The sequence below is a fragment of the Camelina sativa genome, chromosome 1 (assembly GCF_000633955.1).
Source record: "Camelina sativa cultivar DH55 chromosome 1, Cs, whole genome shotgun sequence".
NCBI classification, from domain to species: Eukaryota; Viridiplantae; Streptophyta; class Magnoliopsida; order Brassicales; family Brassicaceae; genus Camelina; species Camelina sativa.
This window is the reverse complement of record NC_025685.1, coordinates 19715089-19731882: the sequence shown is the minus strand read 5'-3', so window position 1 is coordinate 19731882 and position 16794 is coordinate 19715089. Positions and strand designations below refer to the sequence as shown.

Below are 16794 nucleotides of genomic sequence, written 5' to 3'. Positions count from 1 at the left end.
TTGTTGAATCTGTGCCAGCAGCGTAAGGCTGGATGTCCATTCTTTCCACAGATCTGGCATGTGATACTCTGTGAGTTGGGTGTGTTGGTGAGTTGTTGGTGAAACCCTCTTCCTCTTGTTGAGAAGGAGTTTCTTCCACCACGACCAAACCTGCCATTTCCTCTGCCTCTGTTGTTGTTGTTAGGCTGATAGTACCCTGGAGAACTCTGTTGGGACACGGTAAAGGCGAGGTGTGGAGTCATTGAGTTTTCAACCAGATAGGCCTGAAGTCTATCATCATAGCCTGTAAGCTTTGGAACCACATCTTCGAGAGTAGGACCAGGAACAGAGTCGACAGCATTCTCTATAGTGGTTTTGATTGGTTCATACTCACGTCCTAACCCGTTTAGTGCAGCGAATATCTTCATCTTCTCAGTTACAGGGCTACCAACTGAAGCTAGTTGATCACAGATACTCTTAAGTTCTCTAAGATACACTGCCATAGTCCTATCTTTCTTCTCTATAGTCTGCAACTTTCGTTGAAGCTCAAACAACCTAGAGGAGGAGACTCTATTAAAGTGATTTGCAAGAGTATGCCATACCTCATAGGACGTCGTACAGCTGAGAACAATGCTGAGTATATCTTCAGCAAAAGAGCCTAGCAGCCAAGACTTGACAACGGAATCAGTTCGGCTCCAGTTCTGATACTCGCTCTGGTATTCCGGATTTGGCCTTACTGATGAAGTACCGTTGGTTCCAGTGACAGTAACAGTAGCTTGAGGAACAGAGATGGATCCATTGACGAACCCAAGCAGACCTTGACCGGCTAGGAAAGTCTCAAACTGATTCTTCCATAGAACGTAGTTTTGATCGGTGAGAGTGACAATAACACAATTGGAGATGTTCAGAGTAGGGACCGTGTAGGTTCCAACCTGACGATTTACCATAGGCTCAGACCGACTTGGCTCTGACTAGGCTCAGACCGATTTGCCATAGGACTTCCTCCCACACCAAGTTTGAGGGGGGCTGATAGCAACACAAGATTAAAGCCACTACAAGAAGCAGAGTATTTGCTTGGTTCCTCGTATGCAACAACACGAAACGGTGCAGTTTTGCAAAATCATCAATTGGGCCAAGTGCAGAAAGAAGAGAAGAAGCCCACTGAGATCCAACGGTCGACTGCAACGGCAACGTCATCACCTAAAACAAGCATAAAGCAGTCTGTGTCACACCAGGACAAAATACCAGCTCCACTTCAAGACAAACCCGTTGGAACAGAGGAGGACGCTGTGTCTGCATCATATCGGGACAAAGCCAAAGGCAAGGCTATAGCCGCGTGTTCCGACAGTACGACTAAAGCAACCTTAAAGCAGGCAAGTTGCAAACCGACGATGCAGCTGTCTAATCAATTTGCAGCCTTAGATTCACAATGTGCAATCGGATTCTGACATCTGTTAGGATACACTAGGGTTTATGATAAGTGTATAAATAAGCTGCCAATGGCATTGTAAAACCTTGAGCTCAATAATACAAAGTTCCACATTTCTCAAGTTATCTCATTCTGCTTTCATGGTATCAGAGCATTCTTGTTGTTGATTTTGGACTCTGTCCAATTCTAACGGAAGAGGAGTTGGCATTGGAGAACAGTGTTCCATAGCAGCAGTGACAAGAAGGTCTTCAGCATATTTCTGTTGTGACATAAACAGACCGGTAGGAAGAGTTTGAATCTGAATACCAAGGAAATAATGAGCCTGACCCAGATCCTTCATGCGAAACTGCTTGTTAAGTTCGTCCAGTAGGTAAGTGAGTGTCTTTGAGTTGTTGCCAGTAAGAACCATGTCGTCCACATATAGAAGAAGCAGGATGTTGTTACCTCCATGATCGTAAACAAAAAGCGAAGGATCAAGCTTGCTGCAGGTGAAACCAAACTCAAGGAGAAAGGTGCTAAATTTGTCGAACCAGGCTCTTGGAGACTGTTTCAAGCCATACAACGACTTATGTAGGTGACACACATGATCCGGTTTATCGGGATCAACAAAGCCCGCAGGTTGACGCATGTAAACGGTTTCTTGCAGATCACCATGCAAAAATGCGTTCTTGACATCCATTTGCTTCAGTTCCCAATTGTTTATTGTGGTCGTATGAAGTACAAGACGCACGGTTGGAGTTCGGACAACAGGGCTGTAAGTCTCCAAATAATCGATTCCTTCTTCTTGATCGAATCCCTTAGCTACAAGACGAGCTTTAAGCTTGTCCAAGGAGNTTATGATTTCTTTCAGCTAAGCCATTCTGTTGAGGTGTGTGAGGACATGAAAGATACTGTTGGATACCACAACTTTGTAAGTGTTGCAGAAATTGAGTGCTTATAAACTCTCCACCCCCATCACACTGGAAAGACTTGATTTTACAATCAAACTGATTTTCAACCATTTTCTGAAACATTGTGAAGATTGAAAAGAAATCTGATTTTATTCTNCCCCAAGCTCACAAGTTCATCGGTTCCCCTCAAACAGAATACAAGAGGCTGCATGAGACGGTGAAGGTATGGCAATAAGGAGCTTAAGCGTGCAGGAAGCGTCAAACAAATCTCTAACAGAAGATCTTTCATGTCCTCCCCAGCTGGACCCTCGAGCATTGTCAGAAGAAGATTAAGACAAGGTAGCAGCATAGGTATCAAATCTCTCAGAAGCAGCTCATATTTACATCCAGCGAGACCTCTGAAAACAGTGCGGAGCAATTGCATATAACCAAGAGGTGATTCAACTTCCGTAGCATTCTTCATGCAGACCTCCATGATAACAGGAACATGGTGCTGTAATATTCTTTCAAAATCAGATGGTGTTTTGGTGACAGCCCCAAAGATGCATCTGAACAGATGCAAAACTAGTTTAGTTGCAGCTGAATCTGGATTCTTCAGAACGTCAAGTTTGCTACTAACTACTAACTAGAAGAGAGCTAAGCAGTGGACACCACTCTTTAAAACACCAGAGGCTTTCCACACCTGCATAAAGGTAGAGATTACTAAGGTTTATAGCCATGCACTATTATTGACTAAAGTACACAATCTTACAAGCAATACCTCATCTTATCTCATTCCTTTAAAACCCTACGGGGCAGATGATTGTGAAACAAGAGCTTGAGGGTTCATCCCCTGGGCAGCAGGAGAAACCGGCAAGAGCACTGATACAAGAGACAACTGAACACAAACCTGAGGTCGAGGCAAATGTGCATGGGTTATACTTCATATATAAAGCTTTTTAAAAGAATGTTAATGCGGACAAGCTGGCACGTCGTGCTAGAGTGGAATCGCATCTAATTACCTTTGTGAACAATTTTTCTGCTAATTGGCTGTTTGAGCTGATCTTGTATTTTGTTGGAAAAAAAAAGCTTTTTCATTAATTAGGAGATATATTATAGTCATATATATACATGTGTTTATATGTAACACATCCACAATTGATATGTCATTGTATATTTGTATATATAATGAATAAATTGATACATTCTTGTAACATAGCTTTTACTTTTTACATCACACTAGGATCGTACTCGCGCTACTGCGCGGGGATTGTTTATTAATATATATATACAATCTTAATAGATTAGAATATGCTATATTTTTCATTTTTGCAGTTGGTTACATTAAATCATATATTTGGGGTAATGAGTTTGTATAAAAGAATAGTAGAGAAAAAAAGAAGAGTAAATGGTAATAAAATGAGTTTTGATAAAATAAATATTAAAAAGTTTAGAAAATTACTAACAACACAAAAAAAATAGATAATTCAATTTGACAATTTTAGTAGTAGAAAATAGGAATCTACATAAAATATTATAAAAATATTCCGCTTGTAAAAGTTACACTTGTAGATTTCACCCCTCCACACGAAATTCCACTCTCCTAATATGTATGATGTGATGAACCATAAGAACAATTTATCATTTACCCTAAAATTTTAATCTAATGTATCATTTACTCAAATTTAGCAAAAACAATTTATCATTTACTCAAATTTATCTAAATTGAAATTTAGCTAAACATTAAAGCCAAAATTTTATCATTGGTATTTTTAAAAATATCAAAATCATATTTCTTGAACTGAAAACAAATTAAATAATAAAATCCTAAACTACTAATCTCACTATTTTCACTACATCATAATTATCTATTATTTTGTATTGTTAGAATTTTCTAACTTTGGTTTTATTTTTTTATGTTGATGAGTGATTTTCTAATAATTATATAAATATATTTAGAATATTAGTAGTAATTTTGGATTTTAAGTTAATTACTTAAACTAACTGATTGAATATTTGGTATTACATATTGAAATCTAATCATATATGGTTGTTAAATTATGNATTGAAGCTCAAACAACCTAGAGGAGGATACTCTATTAAAGTGATTTGCAAGAGTATGCCATACCTCATAGGAAGTCGTACAGCTGAGAACAATGCTGAGTATATCTTCAGCAAAAGAGCCTAGCAGCCAAGACTTGACAATGGAATCAGTTCGGCTCCAGTTCTGATACTCGCTCTTGTATTCCGGATTTGGCCTTACTGATGAAGTGCCGTTGGTTCCAGTGACAGTAACAGTAGCTTGAGGAACAGAGATGGATCCATTGACGAACCCAAGCAGACCTTGACCGGCTAGGAAAGTCTCAAACTGATTCTTCCATAGAACGTAGTTTTGACCGGTGAGAGTGACAATAACACAATTGGAGNTTATGGTTGTTAAACTGTATTTATTTGTTGTTTCCAAATTGAATAATAATTTTGCATAAGTTATGCTAATGTTACAACGTTTTCGTTTGGAATTTTACAAAACATTTTTCCATATCTTCTTTTAATTATCATTAGTATTTTTATTATACATATTAAGAATGATAACAAAACTGATAGAAATAATTTGAATGTAATTATAAGCATCTCAGTAATTCTCATTAGTATTTTCTTTTTTTGTATATATAGTTAAATAATTGAAAATTTATTTTTCAGATTTTTAAAATTATTTGATTATATTATCATTATTTATGAATTATATTAAAATAGATTTTATTTCCGGAAGTATATATTAATATATAATCAAAATTAAATTAGTTTACATATATAAAAGATTGAGATCTTACTGATTTATGCAATCAATTATATTATTATTCAGTTTGATTTTTTTTAGTAATGTTTCTGGTAGGATTTTAAATTGGACGATATAGTTTTCCTATTTATGTTATACAGTTTGATATACATTAATTATGTATGTTTGTTAGTTTCCTAAATTGTAGGAAAATATATATTATCGTAATTATTATGATTTATTTCTGAGGGAATTTATTACATTTTTGATTTATTTTTTGAAAAACCCCATAACCCATTTATAACGCAGAGGGTAATTCTCACCCGAATCCAACTCCTTAATTTCGGATTATTTTTGCAAAATTGACCCGATCCAGAAGCACTTTTGTACTTCTTTTTTACTTATATAGGGATGTATTTGACGGTTTCAGATTCGGACAAGGGAAACAAAATCAATTCCGAGTGGGCCGACTCCTCTATCAAGACTACGATCTCTCACACTCGCGCTCGATCAGACCAGAGAAACTCTTACAAGAACCCTACAACTAAACACCATCCTCACCAACAGAATCAAAACTCTAACACAAGAACTCGAACATGGGAGGAAGGAGATACAACATCTCAGTAGGACGAGGTTGAGTCGCCTAGACAATCCGGAGAGTGAGGAACTCAAGTTCGTGGAACATCATCACACGAAGACGACGTCTAAAGATGTTGAAGAAGAGGTTGTAACGACGGAGGAGCTGGAGAAGAGGAGACTCGTCACATTCGCGAGCTCGCCTTTGCTGACGCGTGTGATGTCAAACATGAGGGAAGAAGAGGAGAGGAAGTATAAAGAGAATGATTTTGAGAGAGATTGTTCGGTCAAGAAGACAAAATCAAAGAGGGGTTTTGCTCCGTTCATGGGATGGTTTAGAGCAACCCGAGGACGAGATTGATCTATATATGTCCAATAATGCTTGGTCATATTTATTATTTGATTTTACATCGTTGTATACTTGTATAACATATAGTCAATGTGTATCAATATCGTTCTAAGATTTTGATGAATAATATGTTAAAAATGTGCATCTCGCAGTGACCAACCTTGGTTCTTTAACTTCTTTACAATTATCTCGATAGATAAACATTTATACGCGAGATTTTATCGTTATCGTTTATACGTACATATTATTCTTTGCGATCTTTATGTAGTTGTCGTCTTTGTGATATCTAATCTTCAATTCTTTGGTTGTTGTACTATCGTTATGATGTTAGGTTAATTTCAGAGGAAGATATATATATCTTTTGAAAAAGCGTTCCAAATCTACAGTTTTTGGAAAAATATAACATTTTATGATATAAAAATACCACAACTTTTGGTGTTATAGAAAAATATATATAAAAAGTGTCCACTAATACAATTTTGGATTATATATATTCACCGTAATATTCACATAGCGGATATAAAACTTCTATTTCGGCACATTATAAAAGTTAGCCAACTTAAAAAAATGGCAAATGGACCAAACTGATCCAAACAAGTCTTTTAGGAAAAAATTCACATAAAGGGAATCACAAACCATGATGCTACACAACCCTCACATCTTTGCTTCTTATAGGAATAACGTACTATGAATCTCCAAAAAGCATCTAAAGATCTTCTCGGATCCGCAGAAAAAAAAAACTCCATGTGTATATCCACTTGTATATGTATACATCACAAGTAAGTAACTCGTTAAGACACACATAGCTACATATGTCAGTGATCTAGACCATATATATGAAAGGAACATACGTTCAAATACTTTTATTCAAACAATTACTATATGTTAACGTGATTCATTCTCTCTCTCCTCCTCGTTCAAAATGAATGTGGGCAATTTGGTCANAGGTTAAACATTCAACCAAGCAGAGATTTAAGAAAGGATTTGAGGTTACTACGAAAGGAAAGTCAAAAAAAAAAGAAAAAAAAAAACCAACTGATTACAAAAGGGATATTTCATTAATTCACCAAGTAGCTAGATGATGATAAGAAACATTATTAATAAATGAAGCACAAGTAAATCCCTAAACCTAAACGTTGAGATAATGAGTCTTGTCCTCCTCCGAGGGTTTGAGATGATGATGATCAAGACGAAGAATTCCTTGGAAAAGAAGAGTATTGACAAGGATCAAGGCCGCTACGAAAACACAAGCGATCCAAAAAGGTCGCTGGTAACCTAAATACGCAACCAAACACAGTACAAAATCGGCGTAAACAACCTGTTGGACACGGACATCAATTGGCGGCCAAGAGAGTTGCATAACGGCTGATAACCCAACCACAAACGAGAATCCATAGATACACAATTCTATGGTGCCAGAGTAGTGTGACATGACACACATTGCTACCATCTGAATTCCGACCAAGGGAGACAAATCACCCGAGTTGTGAGTTGTCGGAACCGGAACCGGAACGTAAAACGACCTCACCACCATACAGGCAAAATACAAAAACGGTGCTGCAGAGAATAAAACCACCACCACCCATTCTTCTTTCCATGAACGACGAACATAACGACGGCCACAAGAGTTTGACGGCGAACCTAGCTAACCAAACCACAGATGTTAAAATTGCTACAATCTGAATTCCGACCAAGGGAGACCAATGACCCGAGTTGTGAGTTGTCGGAACCGGAACCGGAACGTAAAANTCAAAATATATATATGAATTAATATTTTTAAATGATCAGAATTAAGAAAAAATACATTATTTTTCATTCACTATGAATAATATGTTCATTCGTTAGTTGATAAATATTGTTATGATGACTTAGAAGGTTATATATATTCCATATGTTAACAACATACACAAGCTTGACATGGCCTATATCAGACCAAATGTTTCTACCAAGTTCGGTATATCAAAGTTGTAATGCAACAATATAAAGAGTTGGCATTTCTTTGTCACTGTTTGTGTTGAGTGTAAGACTCACGGATTAAAAATAGGCGTGGGAGATCTATCCATTTGAAAGTCTTTTGTGGATTTAGCAATCATGTGTTATACGTTGAATCGTTGGTATATATACTACTGAATAACGTACCATACCGTTCGCCCTAATATTTTTCTCCCAGACACTATTATCGAGGCGCTGCGGCCACCATCTCTCTCCGACGCCGGTAGGGTTTCGACTCGCCGGCGTCGGGTGCTCTCACTTTCGTCGATTCTCTGCTGCTTCCTGCTCTCCCTTCTTTCTTCTTTCAAATATTTTTTCCCTTTTTATTTTCCTCTTATGAATCTTTTGCAATCCCCGACCAACATCCCAGATCCAGACGATGAAGACCTGCCTCTGCTCTTATATCGAAGGATGTGGTGTCCGGCAAACCCCATCCTCAACTTTTCTCGCCCAGGCCTACCGTCAAAGGTTTCAAAGTCCCTACACCTCCCAATTTCTCGATCCGGTGTGTGCTCCGCCTCTGAAGAACCCCTTTCAGCTACATCATCCCATCTTTCGTTTGAGGGGTTGCTTTACGGAGTATCTCCCAGAGCTGCGTCTTGCCCCCGATTTTGGACTTTCATCTCCCAGACGTGTCACCTCGAGAGTTTGGTAGACCCAATGGTTTTGCCAAATCCTCAAAGGACCAGGTTCTATCTATCAAACTCTTTGTTATCCTATAGACTGTTATTAGCTTGTTTGGTCATACTCGATGTTTGAAGACTACATCAGAGAACCCAGTTAGCTAGTGTGTCTTGGATGTACAATGAGTATATTAGAACTATGGCGACTGCTCAACTTACTACATTGTCCGTTGGCCCCCATATCTGGAATTACCACGTTTGCTTTAATTCCCTACATTCACACCCCTTCCTGAAGCGCAAGCTATTTGTCTTTGTCCCCGGGTTCTGTCGACTGCAAATACTGTGTGGAATTCTTGATCACCATTTCCATGGCAGAGAGGACCCACCTGGTTTGCTACGACACTACTTTTATTTTGTGCACCTGCTTTTAGCTTCTTCTCCGGTAATCTCTGTTGTTCCCATTGCTCTGCAACCATTATCTCCTTCGAAGCTCAGGTCTGATTTCTCTTCACCAATGTTCTTCCGATTACAAACTTTGTGTGGAATTCTTGATCACCATTTCCATGGCAGAGAGGATCCACCTTTTATGTTACGGTTCTGCATTTATACTCTGCGAATCCTGGTTTTAGCTTCAACTATGAAATCTCATGCTCCTAAGGTCCTGAAGTTTCATGGCATTCTAGACCTGAATTCAAATTGTCGAGGCTGTGGTTATGGTCTGAGAAGCTTCTCAACCAATAACCACCCCTCGATGATTCTAGATGTTTACTTCAGGTTCCGCATTAGTGAGCAAACATGTACCACCACCTCCATCACCCTCTGGGACTTCGTCCCCCGAATCCATACCTTGGCTGTACTTTTGCTGGTGCTTCTTCTTTCAGTTAGTCCCTTGGCTCTGATTCTACTATCAACGGCACTGTGTCCTTTGACCGTGACCTACTTGTCATCTCTTGAGATCCTCGATAATGTCCAATCCTGCAACCATGATCCCAAATGTCTACAATTGGTTCTTAGCCCTTGTGTCATAGCTCTCATGGAACCTTGCTTGATGTTTCCTTTATGTTTGTATTTGATTATGGCTTTGGGGAAAGGCTCTTCTTATAATCGTTTAAACTCTGGGATCCTTTATCCCTTTCTTTGTATGCTTTCTATTTGAATGAATAGAACCATCCTATGTTCAAAAAAAATACTACTGAATAACAATAAATTAAATGTGCACAACAAAATTACCTGAAAAATATAGTTTGTATACAAGACATATATTATAATCTATAACGTGAACCACCGCTAAAAACGCAATCAAAATACAGTCTACTGCTATTTCAGATGATTAACTAATCAAACTATTGGACCACAGTTGCTAACTAAAAAGCAACTTTTAGTCACAAAAATGTATATGACTAAAGATTTAATTATCAAACCAGAGGTTTTGAGTTGCTGCCTGAGAGCAATCTAATCTTGTTAGCAAATGATACCATTTTTATCTACTATTAAAAAATTCCAAAAAAAAAATATTAATTTGTTATTGACTATTATATTTTGAAAAAATATGTTGGTTCCTCTGTCTCTAATAGATTAATATTTTGATATTTACACACATTAAAAAAAAGTTAAAAATTGTATTTCTAAACTAATTTATAATTATTATTTAGTAGAAAAAGAGAAAAAATAACTCATTATATAATATGCTACTTGGAACAAAGTATAAAGTAAAAACATCATTTTAGTTTTTTAATCTACAAAATCAATTTTATATGAAGACAATTTTTTTTCCAAAATATCAATTTATCAGGGACATAGATAGTAGTATTAATTAGGATCTAAATGGTGACACTAGTTTGAGGAATTGTTCAGAAAAAGTTAAGGAATTTTATCTTGGTTACATCATTTACACAAAAGTGTAATTTGAAGAATTTCAGTCACATCATTTGGTTAAATAATATTTTACTATTTTCAATGATTTTATTATTCTATTTTAATAAATTATAAATACTTTAATATTAGAAATAACAATTTTCATAATTTTGATTAGTTTGCATAATAATTATATAAAAATTAGTTAACTATTCCACTACAAGAAAACATCATATTTTTCTACAAAATTTCCTACAAAAAATTTGGTAGGAAAAATTTCCAACCAAAATCTTACCTTATTTTGACGAAAAGTAACTATCGTAGGAAGAAAGGAGATAATTTCATACGAAAATACTATGTGAATACTTGAGATGGATTTAAAAAAAAAAATCAAATGAATTTTAAATTAAAAGCTAATTCATCTACTCCATTTACACAAACAAAATTCACTTGATAAATTTTCACTCTACTAAACACAAATATAACCTTTTTCGTTAGGCCAAAATATAAAATTATACAGTATATAGTCCAATAATTATTTTGTTTTCTTATTGCAGTATTCATTCCGGTTTTTTTTACTTGTCGTTCTAGAGCTTTGTACACAAATTAAGAAAATAAATCAATGTTCTATTATATCTTTTTTTAATATATTTTTTAATTTTTTTATTGATCAAAACATCAAAATAGTTGAGATAAAATTAGTATTTTTATCAAATATATATATTGGAAACTTAAAATGATAATTATTAGAAAATAAAATTTTTATTTTAAAATAACAACTAAAAAACCAGAGATATTACTTTTTGGATAAAACTTGTGTGACAGGAGAAAAGGAACATACAACGAGGCAGTCCATCCTAAGAAAATGAGATCCGTTAATATTAATTAAATTTTCAATGAAATAATCATGAGCGTTGTTTACGATAAAACAGAGGGTTCAAACTACAAAAAATATACTCTTCTTTCTTTTAATATAAAAACAATGGCTGCACCAATGTCTTAACTGCCACATTCTTCTTCTTGGTAAACATTTCACTATAAACCGAACCGACCTTATAGTATAAGTAACGTATGAAATTTATAAGCAGACAGATCCCACAAAGCCATCTAAACTATTTATAAACTATACTATCTATTATATTTATATGATATAGTATTTTTCTATAAAATTCTAAAAGCTACGGTTCATTGAACAAGATCTACGACATAGAATAGAGGTAGAGCAACTAACCCAAAAAATCATTTCTCTTACTCCGTTACTCGTGTCATCTTAGTTCACGCGGCTCGAGATAATGTAGCTCTTTGTAATTTTCTCTGTTTAAGGAAATATAGAACGACCTTTACGCGCTCTCGCAACGCGTGAGCCACCTTAACGTAATCCGTAGCTGTATACTCCCACTATAACGAAGAACTAATCATGTATAGTGGAGTATTAATTAAACTGTCTCCAAAGATTACACAAGGTCGATAAACTATAACCATCAATTTTAGTGACCAGTCAGTGGTCTTGATGACAATCATAAACTTTGATGTTTTAAAGGAAAGAACAAATAAACCAAAGGTAGAAGACATCACTACTAGAAGAATAGTTGTGTATAGTTACGATTTTATTTGTAAATATAACATATTTTTTGTAGCAATAAAATATTTATTATTAATTTACCACAAAATAATTTAGTAATTATTTGGTTGTAGCAAATTTTCCATCCGTCCCTAATTGTGGTAATTTGCTACCAATTTGATGCATCATTAACTAGGGTTGTAGTTTTGTTTCCACTATAAATCTATAATCTCAATTTTGGTTGACACTTGACACTGTTATTTTTTCCACGATTTAAATTTTTTTTTTCCACGATTAATGGCTAAACCATCAGCTACTTTGTTGCCGGTACAAGAAACATGAACGAAAAATTCTCTACGATCTAATCTTCACAGAGTTGAATGTCACCAATCAAGTGTTCCTTCGAGGTTAACCTTGACAAGTTGACAGTGTACAAGATCAAAACTAGTGCCTGGTTATTTTTTACATTCACCCCAGAGTCCATTATTATCTATCAATTCTTGTTTTAATTAGTTTTGAACTACCTGAAAACATTCAACAACTACTGTTCAGAAGTTCTGTTATAAAAAACAACTATTCCTGATTTCGGTTCGACATTACTGGTTATAATAATATAGTGTAATGATGATTCGATAACAGATTGTAATCAAATATATTACTACTAACTACATCTCTGTCATTTTTTGCATGCATCCGGATCTGTGAAAATTCATTTAATTTCTTCATAGTGGTAAAATTTTAACATATTCATTATATATAAAAAAGATAAGAGATAAAACGAAGTCAATTAAAATAAAACCTAGAAGACGATACTAGCTAGTAATTACAAATTGCGTACTAGAGATATACTACTAAGTACTAATTAATACCACTAACTGCAAGCGAACCATAGTTGCGAAACATAGTAGAACGAAAGAGAGAGGGTAGTTAAGAGCTTTAATCCGGTGCGAAGCCGGGGGTACGAGCTAGTTCAAACGAAGCTCAAGAGAAGCGCAAGGGTCTCTACCATGACAATCACGACCGTCCAGTTGGCCATACTTCCAGCTGGCACCATTTATGTGATCTTCACCATGCATAGGGAAGAGAGGAAGCGTACGTCGATGTTCCAGATAAGCATCGCCACCACATTCTTCTTCTTCCTGATGACCGTCTAGACCAAACGGAGGTTTTGGTCTATCGAAGAAGTTGTAAGGTGCTGATGAGTAATGATGATTATGATCCATGTTTGCCGTCCATCCTCCACCTACGTTGTTGTAATTCATAGAACAGTCTTGTTCCTTCACCCAAAAAAATTCAGTTCCATTAAATTCATATATGTAGGATATATATTATTTGAAATAAATGACTTATTGTTTGGTACGTACCATAGATCCATAGATATGGCTACTTGAGTAGCCATTAGAAGCATTAACAGCACCACATTCAGTACCTGAGCTTGCATGATTTAAATTCCCTTCAAACAAATATACGTACCAGTAAGCATATAAATTTTGATTCCACACCATACAATATATACAAAGAAAATGAAGAAAGAGACATAAAATTTGTGATTTTTCTATACTGACCAAAATCCCTAATTTCGTTACAAATCACAAATAAAATTAAAATCACGTGAGTCTAGTTTCCATTACACAACAAAGAAACCGTTCTTTAGATGCAAATCAGGTTTGCCCCAATCAAGATCCATAACTTCACTTATACGTCATTACATATACATATAATCTTCTTGGGTTTGGTTATTTTTACTAATTCATATAACTAGTTCATAGTAATATATATTTAATTGACATAGTTAATTAAAAAATCATCTGAATAGCATTTTAAAAATCTTCTCAACAATTTTTAACATGTTATATACATCCATATATCTATCAGTCATATATGTAGATCTTGTTAGGTTTTTTTTTTGCTAGTTTATGTCATAGGTGTGGTGTAAATGTTTCATAATTAGTAATGCGCTTTGACGAATAAAAGTATCTTAATAAATTCCTAAAATAAAAGCATATATAAGAAATTTAGTCACCGTTATTGAAGCTGGGATATGACTTGTTCTGATGATAGAGATGATGCTCTTGGTTAAGTTTAACGTTGACGGAGTTCGCAGGTCTCTGCATGGGAACGCCATGATGATGGTGAAGTAGAGGGAGATGTTGATGATAATGATCATTAGCCATCATAACCGAGTTGGGAGATGAAGACGGTGTGGTCATGGTTGTGCCGTTGAATCTCTTCTTCTGACGCTCACGAGCCTTGTGGTTCTGGAACCAGTAAAAGACGTTCTTGCCCTCGATCTTTCCGAACTGTCGCAGCCTAGCAGTGATCTTCTGGATCTGATCTGCTGCTGGTGAACGGATTCCACTATTGTAGTAAAGCTCTTTGAGCATTTTGATCTGCTCCATCGTTGGTGTCCACCTCGTGCTGGTTTGGCGACAAGTGTAACCACCAGAACCGGACTTGTTGTTGTTGCCGCTTTCTTGGTCGGCTTGATGGTGATGATGCTGATGCTGCGGTGGCTCCATGTGTTTTGATTCTGACTTTTGTTCACAAAGGAGATAAGATAATTACTAGAGAGGAAGAAGAGAATGATATTGAGAAAGATAGAAGCTTTACTTTAGCAAGAAAACAACTTGGTGAAGAGATTTTAGGTTTTGTGTGAGAGAGAAGATATATATATATAGAGAGAGTAAGGTGTTGAGTTATTATATATACATAGATGGGGACCAAACAACTTTTTTGCAATATTCTAGAAAATCAGTTATTCAAAAGTATTATTCTTTTAAGCAAGTAGATTTCATTTTCATTCATAAAAAACTCTATATATTTACAATTCATTTAATAAGGAATTGTCATACATGATATTTGTTATAGTTATTAGTATTAGAGAAAAGAAAAGTGTCCTCGTCACTTATAAATGGCCTATCATTACGAGACTAGAGAGGCTTATATATCAGTTAATATACAAAATGTGTATATTAGAAAGAAATACATGTTCCTTTGAATATTTAACATCCGAATAAGTTGTTATGTTTGGAAGAAAATTCTTACTTTGAATATCTATTTCTCTTTTTAAAATATGTATCAAAAAAGAGAAGCGAAACTCTAATTCATTTTCGATATACTTTAGAATTACGTATATCATCATCGATACCATGCATTAACAACTTAATAATATGAACTTGTGTTAAGCATTTCTATAACTCATGATCATGTCAATGAATGAATTGTATTCTTCTTGAACAAGAAAAAATCATGAACAGATCATGAAACTATGCTCTTGAGAGTTTCTTAAATTATTTTAGTGTCAATAATAATGTATTTATTTGTAATAAAAAAATATATGTTGTGGGGGATCGAATCAGAGGATATCTGGTGGAGAAGGATTGAAAGGGACAGAGAAGTTAGAAATAAACATGAAAATGGAAAGGGACAAAGAAGGGAATTAGAAAGGTGAGGGCATCATCGGTATTTACTTAGACGAAAAACCCAAACTACTCTTCTTTGTTTTTCAATTTCTCTGTCTCTTCTCAATTATTACTCACCAGCTTTTTATTATGTTATCTGTCTACGTTGAAAGATATTACCCCCATACACACACAATTTAAACATAAAAAATCTAAAACATCCATGTGAATTCTTGTGACTTGTATCGTAGGAATGAAAGAAAATAAAATGAATTCTGTTTGATAATTCTTTACTGCAAGTTCTTTCTTTATCCTCTCTATATACTAAATTATGTTTTTTTTTTTTAAATACATTAGTTTATCTCGATTACAATGTGTAGAACAATTGTGACGACTGGTGTAGTTACCGAAATGTTAAATATGTAATTCATTCATTTCTAGTTATATTTACTAACCAGTACTAGTTGTTGGTTAGTAAATATGACTTTTGTTATTGAAAAGGAACAATACCCAACTTTCGCATAGTCTTATTGTTCTACGTAACAGCCATACAAATAAAAGATATATATGTAGAGATTTTCAATGTGTACTTTTTGAAGAATTATACAAATTTCATAAAAGCTATTATAGTTTTATATGGGGAATGGCCCTAAAGATACGGCCGATAAGAATTATGCAAATAAAATGAAAATTTTAAAATCGGATCAACAAAAAGTTGTTTGGCTATTAGATAGTATACTTGTTTATATAGCCCCTCATGATTTCTCGGATTCATGAGCAACACAACGTGCAAAAACGTACCCGGAATATAAAAAAAAAAACTTTTTACGAAATCTAAATCTTAGAATCTTTGAGGTAGTTCCCCTAACAAGACCACTTGATCGAACCTACATAAACTCAGTTTCACAAAAAAAATTGGTAACTAAACAGTGTTTTGTTAGACTAATGGATTCCTTATTTATATCCGAGAATAGGTTTGTAATGTCTTTTGGCATTTCTTCTATCGAATCAACGGTCCACGATTTTTATTCAACTTCTGCTCTCTGTATATATACTCGGGGATTATTCCCACCAAGTCACCAAACAATATACTAACTAACACACAAATAAATTATTTATATATCTAATTGTATTTGAATAAGTTACCCACTATAAGAGTGGCAAGAGCTCATTTCTTTGAATGTTTCATCTAATATCTCCTCAAGCTATAGTTTTATTTGGTATCAATGTTAACATTAGAACCGAACTTTTTCTTTTATATCTCCAGTTGGATCGTGAATGTATTTTGACAAGAAAGAAAGAATGTCTTGTTACTCTAGCTACATGCGTATATACTGATGTATATACAAGTAACTACATGAACATAAGGTCACATTTACATAGTG

The 16794-nt window shown here is 35.0% G+C and overlaps 3 protein-coding genes across 3 annotated transcripts; 1 reads left to right on the top strand and 2 right to left on the bottom strand.

Annotated features, from left to right (window-relative positions):
• LOC104709923 lies at positions 181-926 on the bottom strand. The gene is made up of 2 exons (XM_010426466.1): positions 284-926; positions 181-206 (listed from the first exon to the last, which is right to left on the bottom strand). The coding sequence occupies exons 1-2, from the start codon at positions 924-926 to the stop codon at positions 181-183; spliced, it is 669 nt and encodes a 222-aa protein (XP_010424768.1).
• LOC104709913 (WEB family protein At2g17940-like) lies at positions 5158-5990 on the top strand. The gene is made up of 2 exons (XM_019234382.1): positions 5158-5166; positions 5484-5990. Exons 1-2 carry the CDS (start codon positions 5158-5160, stop codon positions 5988-5990), a joined length of 516 nt encoding a protein of 171 aa, XP_019089927.1.
• LOC104699632 (protein WUSCHEL-like) lies at positions 12833-14554 on the bottom strand. Its single transcript, XM_010414975.2, has 3 exons — positions 14032-14554; positions 13373-13461; positions 12833-13285 (listed from the first exon to the last, which is right to left on the bottom strand). Exons 1-3 carry the CDS (start codon positions 14525-14527, stop codon positions 12974-12976), a joined length of 897 nt encoding a protein of 298 aa, XP_010413277.1. The 5' UTR covers positions 14528-14554; the 3' UTR covers positions 12833-12973.

What these genes read in the sequence shown, in the direction of transcription:
- LOC104699632 (XM_010414975.2), bottom strand. Translation starts at nt 14,527, where the DNA reads ATGGAGCCACCGCAGCATCAGCATCATCACCATCAAGCCGACCAAGAA. An exon ending in ATATCCCAGCTTCAATAACG is followed by an intron (nt 13,462 to 14,031) that starts GTGACTAAATTT and finishes ATTTGTTTGAAG; the next exon opens with GGAATTTAAATCATGCAAGC. An exon ending in GCCATATCTATGGATCTATG is followed by an intron (nt 13,286 to 13,372) that starts GTACGTACCAAA and finishes TTTTGGGTGAAG; the next exon opens with GAACAAGACTGTTCTATGAA.
- LOC104709923 (XM_010426466.1), bottom strand. Translation starts at nt 926, where the DNA reads ATGGTAAATCGTCAGGTTGGAACCTACACGGTCCCTACTCTGAACATC. An exon ending in TGTGGTTCCAAAGCTTACAG is followed by an intron (nt 207 to 283) that starts GCTATGATGATA and finishes GTGTCCCAACAG; the next exon opens with AGTTCTCCAGGGTACTATCA.